The sequence below is a fragment of the Hypanus sabinus genome, chromosome 1 (genome assembly GCF_030144855.1).
Source record: "Hypanus sabinus isolate sHypSab1 chromosome 1, sHypSab1.hap1, whole genome shotgun sequence".
NCBI classification, from domain to species: domain Eukaryota; kingdom Metazoa; phylum Chordata; class Chondrichthyes; order Myliobatiformes; family Dasyatidae; genus Hypanus; species Hypanus sabinus.
Window position 1 is genome coordinate 208,111,679 of NC_082706.1, and position 14,196 is coordinate 208,125,874.

The 14,196-nt window shown below is 42.2% G+C and overlaps 1 protein-coding gene across 2 annotated transcripts in view; it reads left to right on the plus strand.

The window, feature by feature from the left end:
* enpp2 (ectonucleotide pyrophosphatase/phosphodiesterase 2) overlaps window positions 1-14,196 on the plus strand; it is a 120,802-nt gene that overhangs the window by 23,644 nt on the left and 82,962 nt on the right. For both annotated transcript variants that reach the window (XM_059984758.1, XM_059984768.1), the window contains 3 exons: window positions 1,185-1,304; window positions 5,737-5,792; window positions 8,853-8,918. In XM_059984758.1, the coding sequence (XP_059840741.1) occupies window positions 1,185-1,304; window positions 5,737-5,792; window positions 8,853-8,918 (242 nt within the window). The remainder of the gene's footprint in view (window positions 1-1,184; window positions 1,305-5,736; window positions 5,793-8,852; window positions 8,919-14,196) is intronic.

Below are 14,196 nucleotides of genomic sequence, written 5' to 3' on the forward strand. Positions count from 1 at the left end.
TCTAAGGTGAGGAACTTTAACTTTTTTTGGCTCTTCATTGAGTACTGCTCTGACAAGCCTGATTTTAAACTAATCTGTGTTAAAGTGCTACAATACTGTAGGCACTGTGTACTCAGGGAAATAAAATCGCTGAGATTCATTAAAGGCAGTTTTGTTGATGTGAACATTTCAGTACTTTGCTCCATCCCCTCACTAATTTTTACCCTTTGAGCACATTCTGCACTCTAGGTTTTGAAATTGTTGAATAATCAAAGCATTCAAAGCTGAAGTACAGGGGGAAAATGTAATTTCATAAGACAAAGGAGTGGAATTAGGCTATTCTGCTCCTGCAGCCCACCATGGCTGATCCATTAACCCTCTCAGCCCCATTCTTCTGGCTCTCCCAATAAACACAGGAGGTTCTCCAGATGCTGGAAATCTGGAGCAGCACACAAAATGCTGGAAGAACTCAGCAAGTCGGGCAGCATCTGTGGAAATGAATGAACGCATCAGTGCAAAAGTCCTAGCTATATATATAGCTAAGGCGCCTAAATCCTCTTGTCAACGTGGAGCGGAGAGCGAGTTTGTAAATTTGGCAGGAGGAAAGGATGTTGGGAATGGTGAGGGTGAAGTGCAGTGCTGAGGGAGCGGTATAGAACAGGTGGCAGAGAAGGAGTGCCACGGGCACACCCAGCCCTGAGACACCAGGCAAGGTCATTTGATTCTAAACAATTGCTTTACTGATCATTACAGAATGTCTCTGATGCCTCCGGCTCTCTCCCCTCTCCCTTCCCCTTTCCCAAACATGATTCTTTGCTCTCTGTCCCCTTCCCACTCTCGGTCCACAAATAGAGACCCATTTTAGAATCAGGTTTATCGTCATTCACATGTGCCATGAAATTGCTTTTTTTTTTGCAGTAGCAGTACAACGTAATACATAAAATTACTACAGTACTCTGCAAAAGTCTTGGGCTCCCTCGTTGTATACGTATAGTGCCTAAGGCTTTTGCAACTAAACACAAATACTTGTTTTCTTACTTTTGTCAATGCATAACTGAATGAGGAAGAGAGCCTTCCAGTTTTAAGTTGCTAGATATAGATTCTAAATATACAGTTTCTCTTGTTAAGTGATTGTGTAAAAACTCTGTACATTCTGACTATCAAAGAGCGTATTTAATGAATGCACTTTTGTTTTTCGTACAAAGGGACTTTATCCTGAATCACACGGAATTGTTGGAAACTTAATGTATGACCCTGTGTTTGATGCCAACTTCAGCCTTCGGAGCAGAGAAAAATTCAATCCTCGATGGTGGGGAGGACAGCCAGTAAGTTCTGTTGCTTTTCAGTTGGAAACCTTGGGAGAGGGTAGTAGTACAGTACGTCCCTATCCATCCATCAGTGAAAACACTCAGTTAATGTTTCAGAAAGTAATTAAGGAAAGGAAAGATTTTAAATGAGCTAACCAATAAATAAAACATGAAGTGAGTGCTTTATTTTTGCTGATTTGTTCTGGAATAATTAATTCATAAATTTAAATAGTTGAATTAATTATGCTCTTATAAAAACTTAAAAGGCAATCTTATCACACTGGTGACATTCTCTCTTAGTCAGGAGGCATAACTCATGTCAGCCATTATCAGACTATTTGCTTTTGAATAATGGCATCCCTCCCGATCATCTTTTCCTATCCTGAAAGCACCCCACTCAAAGTTCAACACAAATTATTCAAAGTACCTTTTTTTTTGGAGGATTTTCTGTAAGAAACAAAAATCCTACAAAGAGCAGTGGGTACCGCCCAGTCCAACACAGGCAAAGCCTTCCCCGTCATTGATCAAACACGGATTGTTGTCACAGGAATACAGATCCATCATCAGGGACTCCCTTCACCCAGGTCATGCTCTCTTCTCATTGCTGCCATTAGAAAGGAGGTACAGGAGCCTCTGGACTCACGCGACCAGGCTCAGGAACAGTTATTACCCCTCAGCCATCAGGCTCTTGAACCAAAGGGGATAACTTCACCCAACTTCACTTGACCCATCACTGAAATGTTTCCACAACTTATGGACTCACTTTCAAGGATCCATCATCTCATGTTCTTGATATTTAATGTTATTTATTATTATATTGCAGTTTGTTGTCTTGTGAACACTGGTTTAATGCCCAGGTGGTGGAGTCTTTCATTGACTCTGTTCTGGATAATATTCAGTCATGGATTTATTGTGTATGCCCACAAGAAAATGAATGTCAGGTTTGTATACGGTGGTATGCTTGTACTTTGACAATAAATTTACCATATACTGCCTAGAGATACTTTTTCTTGCAGGCATTTACAGTAAATGCACATAAAATACAATAGAATCAATGAAACACTACACAGTCTGAAAATCAATGTGTAAAAGAAAACAAACTGTGTAAATACAGAAAAAAAAACTAAGTAAGTAAGTAAATAAATAAAAAGTCAGGATTCAAGAACTAATCTCACTCCAGAATAGAAGTGTAAAGGATAATGAAATAATTATAACCCTGGATTTGATGTGGCACAAAAAGTCAAAATACAATTAAGAAAATAATAATAAAAACACTAAGTATATAAGATAGCTGAAATACATTGATACACGTCCCTACTCTATCTATCTCTATAAGATTTAGTTATTATTCTCCTTCCGTCTTGCTGGAACCTGCATGGGATTATCAGCATTAGAAGCAAGAGTGTAAATAAAGAGTTAAATGTGATTCCTCCTGGTGCGTTGTAAAATAAATGGAAATTTGAAGACACAGTGGTGTCAGCTTGGAATGTGACAATTGTCTGGAGATGTGCAGTAGTGCACGTCCCTGAGATTGATCATTATTATTCTGTGCCCTGACATATGACGCAGGCAATCACAGTCTCATCACCACGATTGCTCTTGCTAAGTTTTTCTACAGAAGTGGTTTGCCATTTCCTTCTTCTGGGTAGTGTCCTTACACGATGGGTGAGCCCAGCCATTATCAATACTCTTCGGGGATTGTCTGCCTGGCATCGGTGGTCACATAACCAGGACGTGATCTGCACCTGCTGCTCGTACAACCATCCACCACCTGCTTCTTTGGCTTCATGTGACCCTGATCAGGAGTGGGGTTGGAGAGGGACTAAGCAGGTGCTACGCCTTGCCCAAGGGTGATCTGCAGGCCTAGTGGAGGGAATGAGCACCTTACACCTCCTTTGTGTCGCAACCCCGCCATCCTCTTGCTCAGGAATCTAGGCAAATTCCCCAGGTCTTCTTTGAGTTATATCATGGGATCTGAGACAGCCAGTGGGTCTCAGTTCAGTGAGGCATCTCTGATGACCCAGTGCTGATAGGTCAGCTGAGAATGATTTGGAAACCATGGATGGAAATGATCAATTATGCCTTCTGGCTCCATCCTGCAGTCTCACTTTGATCTGATTTGGGCACAGTCGGTTGCCTTTGAATGCTTCTCTAGAAAGGCAAATGCATCAAGCAGTAAGGAATGCTGTTAAGACCATAAGACAGAGAAGGCCATTCAGCCCATTGAGGATACTCCACCATTTAATCATGGCTGATTTTGCTTTTTGTCTTCAACCCTATTATCCAGCCTTTTGCCTCTGCCATCAGATTTATGGACAGTACATGCACACCACCTTGTTTTTTTAATATATATTATTGAATTTATAGTAATTTTAATGTATTACACTGTATTACATACATCATAGAACATTACAGCACAGTAATGGCCCATAATGTGCTGATCATTAAACTTACTCTAAGATCAATCTAACCCTTCCCTCCAAAGTAACCCTCCATTTTTCTATCACTCATGTGTCTTTTGAAGAGCTTCTTGCATGCCCCTAATGTATCTGCCTCTACTACCACCCCTGACAGAGTGTTCAACACTTTCACCACTCTCTGATATCTAGCCTTATACTTTCCTCCAATCATAGAATCATAAGAAAGTACAACAGAGACACAGGCCCTTCATCCCATCTAGTCCATGCCAAACCACTTAAACTGCCCACTTCCATGGTCCGTACCCCTACCATCCATGTACCTATTCAAACTTCTCTTAAGTGTTGCAATCAAACCTGCATCCACTACTTGCGCTGCAGTTCATTCCACACTCACACTACCCTCCCAGTGGTTCCCTCTGAGTTTCCCCTTAAATATTTCACCTTTCACCCTTAACCCATGACCTTTCGTTCCAGTCAGTGGAAAAAGCCTGTTTGCATTTACCCCTCATATTTTGAATACCTCTATCAAATCTCCCGTCGGTCTTCTATGTTCCAAGAAGTACAGTCCTAACCTATTCAATCTTTCCTTATAACTCAGCTCCTTCAGACCCAGCAACATCCTTGTAAATTTCCTCTGTACTCTTTCAACCTTATTTACATCTTTCCTGTAGGTAGGTGACCAGAACTGCATACAACACTCCCAATTAGGCCTCACCAATGTCTTGTACAATTTCAACATAGCATCCCATCTCCTGTGCTCAGTACATAGATTTATGAAGGCCAATGTGCCAAAAGGCTTTCTTTGTACAACTCTGTTTACCTGTGATGCCACTTTCATCCTAAAATTATATTCATAAGACATATGAGCAGAATGAGGCCACTCAGCCCACTGAGTCTTCTCCACCATCCAACCATTATGAGGAGAATTGCCCTGATCTATCCCACCCCTGTCAGGGCATTCCACAGACCCACCACTCTCTGTGTAAAAACATCCCCCTTATACCTTCCTCCAGTCTTCAAATTTGTTGACTACTCTGAGTTGTATGTCAGTAGAAGACAACAGCTTCTCTTGGAATACAGTGTTGATCTGGTGAGACACAAGGCCACAATAACCAGAACCAGGAAACATAGAATACAGAACATGATGGTACGTCACAGGCCCTTCAGCCCACAATGTTGTGCCAACCTTTTAACCTACTAACCCTTCTCTTCAACATAGCCCTCCATTTTTCTATCATCCATGTACCGATCTCCGTCACACAACAAATCTCATGACATACGTCAGTGATAATAAACCTGATTCAGATTCTGTTCACCATAACTCCTGTACTAATCAAAAACCTATCAACCTGCCTCAAATACACCCAGTGACTTGGCATTTACCGTCCTCTGTGACAACGAATTCCACAGATTCAGCACCTTCTGGCTCAGAAGTTGCCCCCAAGTTCCTCTGAAGCTGTAGTGTGCACCAATGAGCAATGACATTTCATGGAGTTATTTCTTCATAAGGCTGGGACTTCGTACCTTGCAAATGCCTTTGACTCATGGACATTAACAGATTGAGATGGGATCCACCGCACGCTAACCTCCCCTTCTTCCAAAATTGAATGAATATACATTATACAACATAGGGGGATTGGTGAACACACAGTACACTGCAGATACTGTGGTCAAATCAACACGTACAAACAAACTGGAGGAACTCAGCAGGTCGGGCAGCATCCGTGGAAATGAGCAGGCAACTGATTCCTGCTGCTGTCTGTAAGGAGTTTGTACGTTCTCCCCGTGACTCTGTGGAATTCCTCGGGTTTTCTCCGACATTCCAAAGATGTATGGGTGAGAGTTGGTGAACATGGTGGCCCTTGTGCGTTGTCCAGCACAATCCCTGCTGGTTTGATACAAATTACTTGTCTCACTGTTTGCTTCATGTGGTGAATAAAACCAATCTCCTTAACTTTTAATCCTGCTACGTTAACTGTTTAATGTTTTCCTGAACAATAATACCTGATTCCTTATCTTTCACCTGTTAGATCTGGGTAACAACTGAAAATCAAGGAGTAAAGCCTGGTACCTTTTTCTGGCCTGTGTAAGTATTTATTCTCTTTTATTGACATGCCAAGGTGTTTTAATTGAAGTTCTTTGATAATACATGGCTTTGCCACAGAAAGAGAGTTCAGTGCACCAGATTTCTGGGAGTTCACATCACAGATGAACTCGCCTGGTCCCTTAGTATCATCTTCCTGAGCAAGAAGGCACAGCAATTCCTCCACTTGAGGCAAGTGAGGCTCCCCCCCACCCCCCACCCCATCTTAACTGAATTTGACAGGAACACCATTGAGAGTGTCCTGAGAAGCTGCATCTCCATCAGGTATGGGAGCAGTTGAGCATCGGACCACAAGTCCCTACAAAGGACTGTGAGAATGGCAGAGAGGATCATAAGAGTCTCCCTACCATCTGTTGAGGACATTTATCAGGAACACTCTGTATGCAGGGCCCTTAGTATCAAGGATCCCACCCATCCATCCAGCATCCTCTTTGACTTTCTACCATCAGGCAGGAGACTCTGATGCATAAAAACAAGAATGATCAGGATGAGAAACAGTTTCTTCCCCCAGGACATTAGGCTTCTGAACTCCAGGTGGCCGTATATTTAAACTGTCACTGGTTAATCTGTTCTATACCTGACAATACTTAAATAGAAAAAGTAAAGTGCATGAATTATGTGTAATTCATCTGTAGATTTTATCCTTACTTTCCAAAGTTATTGTGTGTTATTTGTGTTACGTGTACTACTTTGCTTTACAACCAGACCTGGAGAAATGTTTCATTTGGCCATCTGCAGGTATATATTTGAAGGAAAATAAACTCGACTTGACCTGAAGACTTAATTGATGAATCCCCCAATTAAATAAAATTGAGACATAATATGTGAATGCATTTCAGATGTAATATTCTGTCAAATTTTTGTCAATTTAATGGTATCGGTAGATTTTTTATATATATATATATTTTTTTGTGTTGGTGAGTGGCCAAGTGGTTAAGGTGTTGGTCTAGTGATCTGAAGGTTGCTAGTTCAAGCCTTAGCTAAGGCAGCGTGTTGTGTCCTTGAGCAAGGCACTTAACCACACGTTGCTCTGCGACGACATCGGTGCCAATCTGTATCGGCCCTTGCCCTTCCCTTGGACAACATCGGTGGCGTGGAGAGGCGTGGGCAACTGCCGGTCTCCCATACAACCCTGCCCAGGCCTGCACCTTGGAAACTTTCCAAGGTGCAAATCCATGGTCTCTCGAGACTAACGGATGCCAATGATATATTTTTTGAGTTTTCTTAGCGTGTCTTGTGTTCACTTTTTCTTAAATTGTTATAATCTGTAGTTGGCATTTAATCACCCTTTTGTTTCTTGAATTTTTAAGCTTTTTGCGTGTCTGCATTTACAGCCTGCCCTGTTTTCACATATTTCAAGAACTTAAAGTCATAAAACACTACAGCACTGACAGAGGCCTTTCAGCCCATCTAGTCCAGACTGAACTAATATTCTGCCTAGTCCCATCGACCTGCACTGGACTAAACCCCTCCATATCCTTCCCAAAAATGTATTTATCTAAACTGATTTTAATTTTGCAATCAAATCAACACACACTTCCGCTAGCAGCTCATTCCACCTTTGCGCCACCCTCACAGTGAAGAAGTTCCCCCACGTGTTCCCCTTGATCATTTCACCTTTCACCCTTAACCCATGACCTCTAGTTCTAGTGTAACCTGACCTTGATGGAAAAAGCCTGCTTACATTTCTATTTATCCCCTTCATAATTTTGTATACCTCTATTAAATCTCTTATCAATCTTCTACACTCCAGGGAATAAAGTCCCAACCTATTCATCCTTTCCCTAACATAGGACCTCAAATCCTGGCAACATTTTGTAATTTTTCTCCGCACTGGAGGTTTTGCAGAACTGTCCAGGAAGTGGGAACGTCATGTTAACAGTCTGCTCTGACATTTTTCGCCACAGCATTGCTTCCAGTATAAGAATATCTCCCTGTATGTTTGCACACGGGACTTTCAGGTGACATCAGTTGATGTGTCTTGTTAGCTGGTACCACCTTTGGTCATTGTCATCACTCTGTGCCCTTTTGTATGATGTGGGTGGTCAAGGTCCATGACCATCACTGTTCTTGGCATAGTTTTCTACAGAAATGGTTTGCCATTGCTTCCTTCTGGGCAGTGTCTTTACAAGACAGGTGACCCCAGCCATTATCATTACCCTTCAGAGATTGTCTGCCTGCTGTCAGTGGTCACATAACCGGGACTTGTGATATGTACCAGCTGCTCAGACGACCATCCACTACCTGCTCCCGTGGTTTCACCTGACCCTGATCAGGGAGCGGGGGGTACGGTAAACAGTTATTACACCTTGCCCAGGGGTGACCTGCAGGCTAGCAGAGGGAAGGAGAGCCCTACACCTCCTTTGATGGAGACACATCTCCACCTTGCCACTGTGGGAGGGGTGGCATGGTAGTGTAGTGGCCAGCACAACTCTTTACGTACCAGCGACCTGGCCTCAATTCCCACCACTAGCTGTAAGGAGTTTATATGTTCTCTGACCGTGTGGGTGCTTCAGTCTTCTCCCTCAGTCCAAGGGTGTACTGGTTGGTAGATTAATTGGTCATTGTAAATTGTCCTGTGATTAGGCTGGGATTAAATCGGGGGATTGCTGGGCAGCTCGTCTTGAAGTGCCACAAGGGTCTATTTTGCACTGTATCTTAATACATATACCCCTCATAATTTTGTCTACTCTATCAGCTCCCCTCATTCTCCTACACTCCAGAGAATAAAGTCCTAACCTATTCAACCTTCCCCGATAACTCAGGTCTTCAGGTCACAGCAAGATCCTTGCAAATTTTCTCTACTCTTCAATTGTGTTAATATCTTTCCTGTAGATAGTTGACTGGAACTGCACCCGATACTCCAAATTTGCTCATTTGTCACAATTTACATTGAATAAACATAGCTATTCTTCTGTGAGTTTAATATCTGGTTGTAAATGGAAGCTTAATAACCTGATATTTGTTTCCAGTAATTGACTTCAATGTGTTCTATTTACTTTTTGGCCTTTGTTAATTCACTTGTACTGTTACTGTTTACAGTGTTATTCCCCACGAGCAACGGATATTTACAATACTTCAATGGCTGAATTTACCAGACAACCAAAGGTACATGTTCAATCAGTAGATAGCACTATAACATTATCAATGTTTAACAGTTTAGAAAAGTTGGTAAAGAAAATACGACATTATAATCTCTGTAGTGTGTTTTAAGGCTGTTTTATCTGTATACCAAAATATGAAAACAAAACTAGTAAGAGATGATCTGATGTTAGATCTAGTAAACGTCAATAGCCAGAGCAGATCAAAGAACTAACAATTTTGGAGCATTCATTCAATAGTGACCATAATAAAGTTAGGTTTCAGATGGTGCTAGCAAATGTTGTAAGAATAATCTTGACTAATTTAAATGAATAGAGAAGAGCTAATTTGGAAATGCTGAGAATAGAACTTGTGAAGACAAAATGGAAACAGTATTAGCTGCCGCACCAAAGCCAAGCTTTTAAAATGGTGTTCAAAATCTTCTGTTCTGTGAAATGTAAACGTGGTTACTTTTTGTAAATGTGGTTGAGTATTTGGGAACTATTGATGGCGGGAGGGAGGTGTGTAATAGGTATCTACAGCACAGGAGTCCACAATGAGAGAGAATATGATTGGTAGCATAGCGGTTAGCATAATGCTGTACAGCACCAGTGATTGGAAGATCGAGGTTCAATTCCCACTGCTGTCTGTAAGGAGTCTGTGAATTTCCCTGAGACTGCGTGGATATCTTCCAGGTCCTTCTACATTCCAAAGAAGGCACAATTAGGTTTGTAAATTGTGGGCGTGTTACGTTCATGCTGAAAGCATGGCAGCACTTGCAGGCTGTCCCATTATACATTTATTTATCGAGGTACGGTGTGGAACAGGCCTTCCAGCTCCTCGTGCTGCTCCACCCAGCAACCCCTGATTTAATCCTAGCCTAGTCACAGGACAATTTAACCTACCAACTGGTACATCTCTGGACTGTGGGAGGAAACTGGAGCACCCAGAGGAAATCACTACGATACCATGTTGGACTGTGTTGGTCATTACAGAAAAGAAACTATGGATTTCACTGTATGTTTTATTATACATGTGACAGGCTAATCTTAAAATGTTCTTCTCAAAGAAGAACAATTAGGAAGCCAGTGAGGAAATCTGAAATTAATCATTAAGGAGCATCAAACAAAATGGTATTTGAGCAATAAAGAAAGGTTTAGAAAGGAGTTCAGTCTTTAGGCAAAAGAGAAAAGATAATGACTGAAACATTATGTTGTTATTATTTGGCTAATTAATGGGAAGATAAGAATTAGAAGTAAAAGTCAGCCCTTTGAGCATGAGATTGGATGATGAAAGGAGGAATAAGATAAATGCATTTAATGTAAAAAGGACGGAGAGGTTCAGTGGTTTTATTTAATATCAGAGGATGAATGCAGTATACAATTTGAGACTCTTACTCTTCTGCAGGCATCCTCGAAACAGACTTAAAACTTCAAAGAATGAATGACAGTAAAAATGTAAGAACCCGAGAGTCCGCTGCCTCCCTCCCATTCAGCAGCGTCAACCCTCCCTCTCCTCCTCCCCCACTAGTTCTAGCATAAAGCACCAGCATTCCCACCACCCACCATGCAAGCAACAGCAGAGAGAAAAGAGGCATTGAGTGATCTAAACACAAGGAAATCTGCAGGTGCTGGAAATTCAAGCAACACACACGTGAAATGCTGGTGGAACTCAGCGGGCCAGGCAGCATCTATAGGAAGAAGTACAGTTGAAGTTTCAGGCCGAGACCCACTATCTTTTCTTTCAATTAGTCCTGACGAAGGGTCTCGGCCCGAAACGTCGACAGCTCTTCTCCCTATAGATGCTGCCTGGCCTGCTGCGTTCCACCAGCATTGAATAATCTAATCAGATTCGGAGGATTGATACCCTGGTCTGGATGTATTGAACCCATATAAGAATCTAGAAAAGAGATAAGAGTTACTACTGCATATTTATTAGTTATTTGTTAGAAAGAGGCATAGTGCCAGCAGAATGATGAGTAACTTGGTACTCAAATTTAAGAAATAATGGAATAACTTCTAAAGTAGAGCATAAAACTTCTCAGAGACAATAACAACATGAACAGCAAGGCCCCTGAAACAGGCGCTCTTGTATAACATAGCTTACTGAATTTTTTTTGCAGTGATCACAGAGGAAGCAGATAATAATAATGTAGTGCTTGAACCTCGTTCAGATTTTACAACACCCTCCAATAAAGAACCCCACGATAACCAGATTTTTAGGGTGATGGATGAAGAGGGAGGAAATCCAGTGTATGTTGGATTTTGATCAGTTGCCCCCAACGAGTTATTGAGGCTGATGGGATGAGAGTGATATGCTGAATGGCTACTTTATTGTGTACACCTGCTTGTTAAATGCAAATATATGTCAGCCAATCAGGTGGCAGCAACTCAGTGCAGAAATGCATACAGACATAGTCAAGAGGTTCAGTTGTTCAGACCAAACATCAGAATGGGAATGAAATGAGATCTAAGTGACTTTGACAGTGGAATGATTGTTGGTGCCAGATGGGGTGGTTAGAGTGTCTGGGAAACTGCTGATCTCCTGGGATATTCATGCACAACAGTCTCTAGGGTTTACAGAAAATGGTGTGAAAAGCAAAAAAACACCCAATGAGCGGCAGTTCTGTGGCAAAAATGCCTTGTTAATGAGAGAGGTCAAAGGAGAATGGCCAGACTGGTTCAAATTGCCAGGTATGCAACAGTAACTTAAATAACCAGACGTTACAACAATGGTGTGCAGAAGACCGTGCAAAGGGGTTGCTTTATTGGAAACAGGAGATAATAAATAAAGTGGCCACCCAGTGTCTATCAGCATTGACCCAGGTTTGTTTAACAGAAAATCAATAAGCAGAAATTGTGTTCCTTTTCTGGAATACTTTTATCTCCCAGTTTTGTACCATGATATGGAGAACAAGTTGTTGCCCATACAGCAGCCTCCCCCTCTCTACGCAGATGATAATCCAAATGAATCTCAGAGACCGATACAGTTTGGCACCAGAGATGTCGCAGAAGTTGCCAGTCAGTGCTGAACTCAACGTAGGACTCCAGTGCTGGATTTTCCTCGGGGTTTACTCCCGAAGCTGGTCCTGACTGGGGATAGCTGTAAAGCAGCAGAGCTCTGAGATCAGAGTTTTCCTTCTCCTAGATGAGCTGCCAACCATGGCTGATGAACCCCAGCTGCCAGAGGCAACTGGTTTTCAGGCACCACTAACCCAGCTTTGCCCGTTCTCCTGTCACTAGGCTTGGTAGCTAAGCCACATGTGAAGACCAGGAACTGGACTTGGTTGTAAGAGATTATTTGAGACACCTGCCATTGGGAACGTTTAATAGGTAGTGGGCGCTTATCTCCACTAGCTATGACAGTCTAAAGGAAATTTGAAGAACAAAGGGCTTAGTGTTACAATGAAAGCTCATCTGATGGAGAGGATGACAGACAGACATACTTTATTGATCCCGAGGGATATTGGGTTTCGTTACAGCCACACCAACCAAGAATAGTGAAGAAATATAGCAATATAAAACCATAAATAATTAAATAATAATAAGTTAATCATGCCAAGTGGAAATAAGTCCAGGACCAGCCTATTGGCTTAGGGTGTCTGACACTCCGAGGGAGGAGTTGTAAAGTTTGATGGCCACAGGTAGGAATGACTTCCTATGACGCTCAGTGTTACATCTCGGTGGAATGAGTGAGGAATTCCTGTTCTAGAATGCCATTGACCTGCTGATGTCACTGTCCTAGATCACTGTTAAGGTAGAATCATTATCCATTCAAGGTTGCGATAGATTGTTGGCCTTCCTGTTAGGGAAGTAGAGCTGGGCCAAGACCTTACCTAAACAGTGGACCAGTTCAAGAGCTCATTTAACCTTGAATTTTAGATTGCTCTTGAATCCAGGGCCTCGATGGATCTAACCTGTTCAAAACTTAGCTTGCAGTAGGTGTCAGTAGATTTGGTGGTCCCAGTTAACAGGATGGGCACCTATTCCAGGAATTCATTGAAACGTATACAGTTGCCTTGCTTGCAATGTGTGGGACTATTGCTGATCGCATGAGTTGTATGTTGGGGAGCGAAGTTCAGAGAAATTTCTTTTGGTTCTTTTCAAATAAACTCTTCTCAGGCTTCCAGCTGGGTGCAGGTATCAATTATAACCAACATTTCAACAACAAGCGTAATGAAAATGTCAGTTAAAATTGATATATTTACCCAGCTGGAAGTCCCAGAAGAGTTTATTCGTCATATACGCCAGGAAAACACTTGATCCTTTTCCAAGTGTTTTCCAATCATAACCACAAGAGATTCTGCAGATAAGTAGTTCAGGACAATACGGAAGGTTGAATAGGCTAGACTTTATTCCTTGGAATGTATAATTACGAGGGGAGATTTGCTGGAGGTATACAAAATTATGAGGGGTATAGACAGGGTAAGTGCAAGCTGGTATTCTCCACTGAGGTTAGGTGGGAGTACAGCCAGAGGTCATGGGTTAAGGGTGAAAGGTGAAAAGTTTAAGGGCAACATGAAGGGAAACTTCTTCACTCAGAGGATCGTGAGAATGTAGAACGATCTGCCAGTGCAAGTGGTCCATGCAAACTGGATTTCAATGTTTAAGAGAAGTTTGGACAGGTGCATGGATGGTATGGGTATTGTCCCAGTACAAGTCAATGGGAATAGTCAATTTAAATGGTTCGGCATGGACCTAATGGGCCAAAGGGCCTGTTTTTGTGCTGTACTTCTCTAGAACTTTATGTTAGAAATCCAAAGCGATGCCACAGAATGCTGGAGGAACTCAGCAGGTCAGGTAACGTCGATGGAAATGAATGAACAATCGATGTTTCGAGCTGAGACTCTTCTTCCGGACTGGAAAGGAAGGGGCAAGATGCCAGAATGAAAAGGTGGGGGAGGGGAGGAAGGATAACTGGAAGGTGAGAGGTGAAGCCATAGATGGGAAGGGTAAAGGACTGGAGAAGAGGGAGTCTGATGAGAGAGGAAAGTGGACCATGGGAGAAAGGGAAGAAGGAGGGGCACCAGGGGAGGTGATGGGCAGGTGAGAAGAGATAAGAGGTCCGTGTAGGGAATAGAAGGGGGAAGTGGGGGAGGGGGTGAAATTACCAGAATAATTTCAGTTTTTTTATCCATGCTGTAATGAGGTGAGGAGCTGACTGATTTTGGTGATATACAAACTGAGTTGTGATCAGTCGCTTCATAGATCTGTTTATTATTCTTTCCATCACTTCATTAATGATCGCAAGCAGACAATGAGGTGATAATTGGCTGGCACACACAAAATGCTGGAGGAGCTCAGCA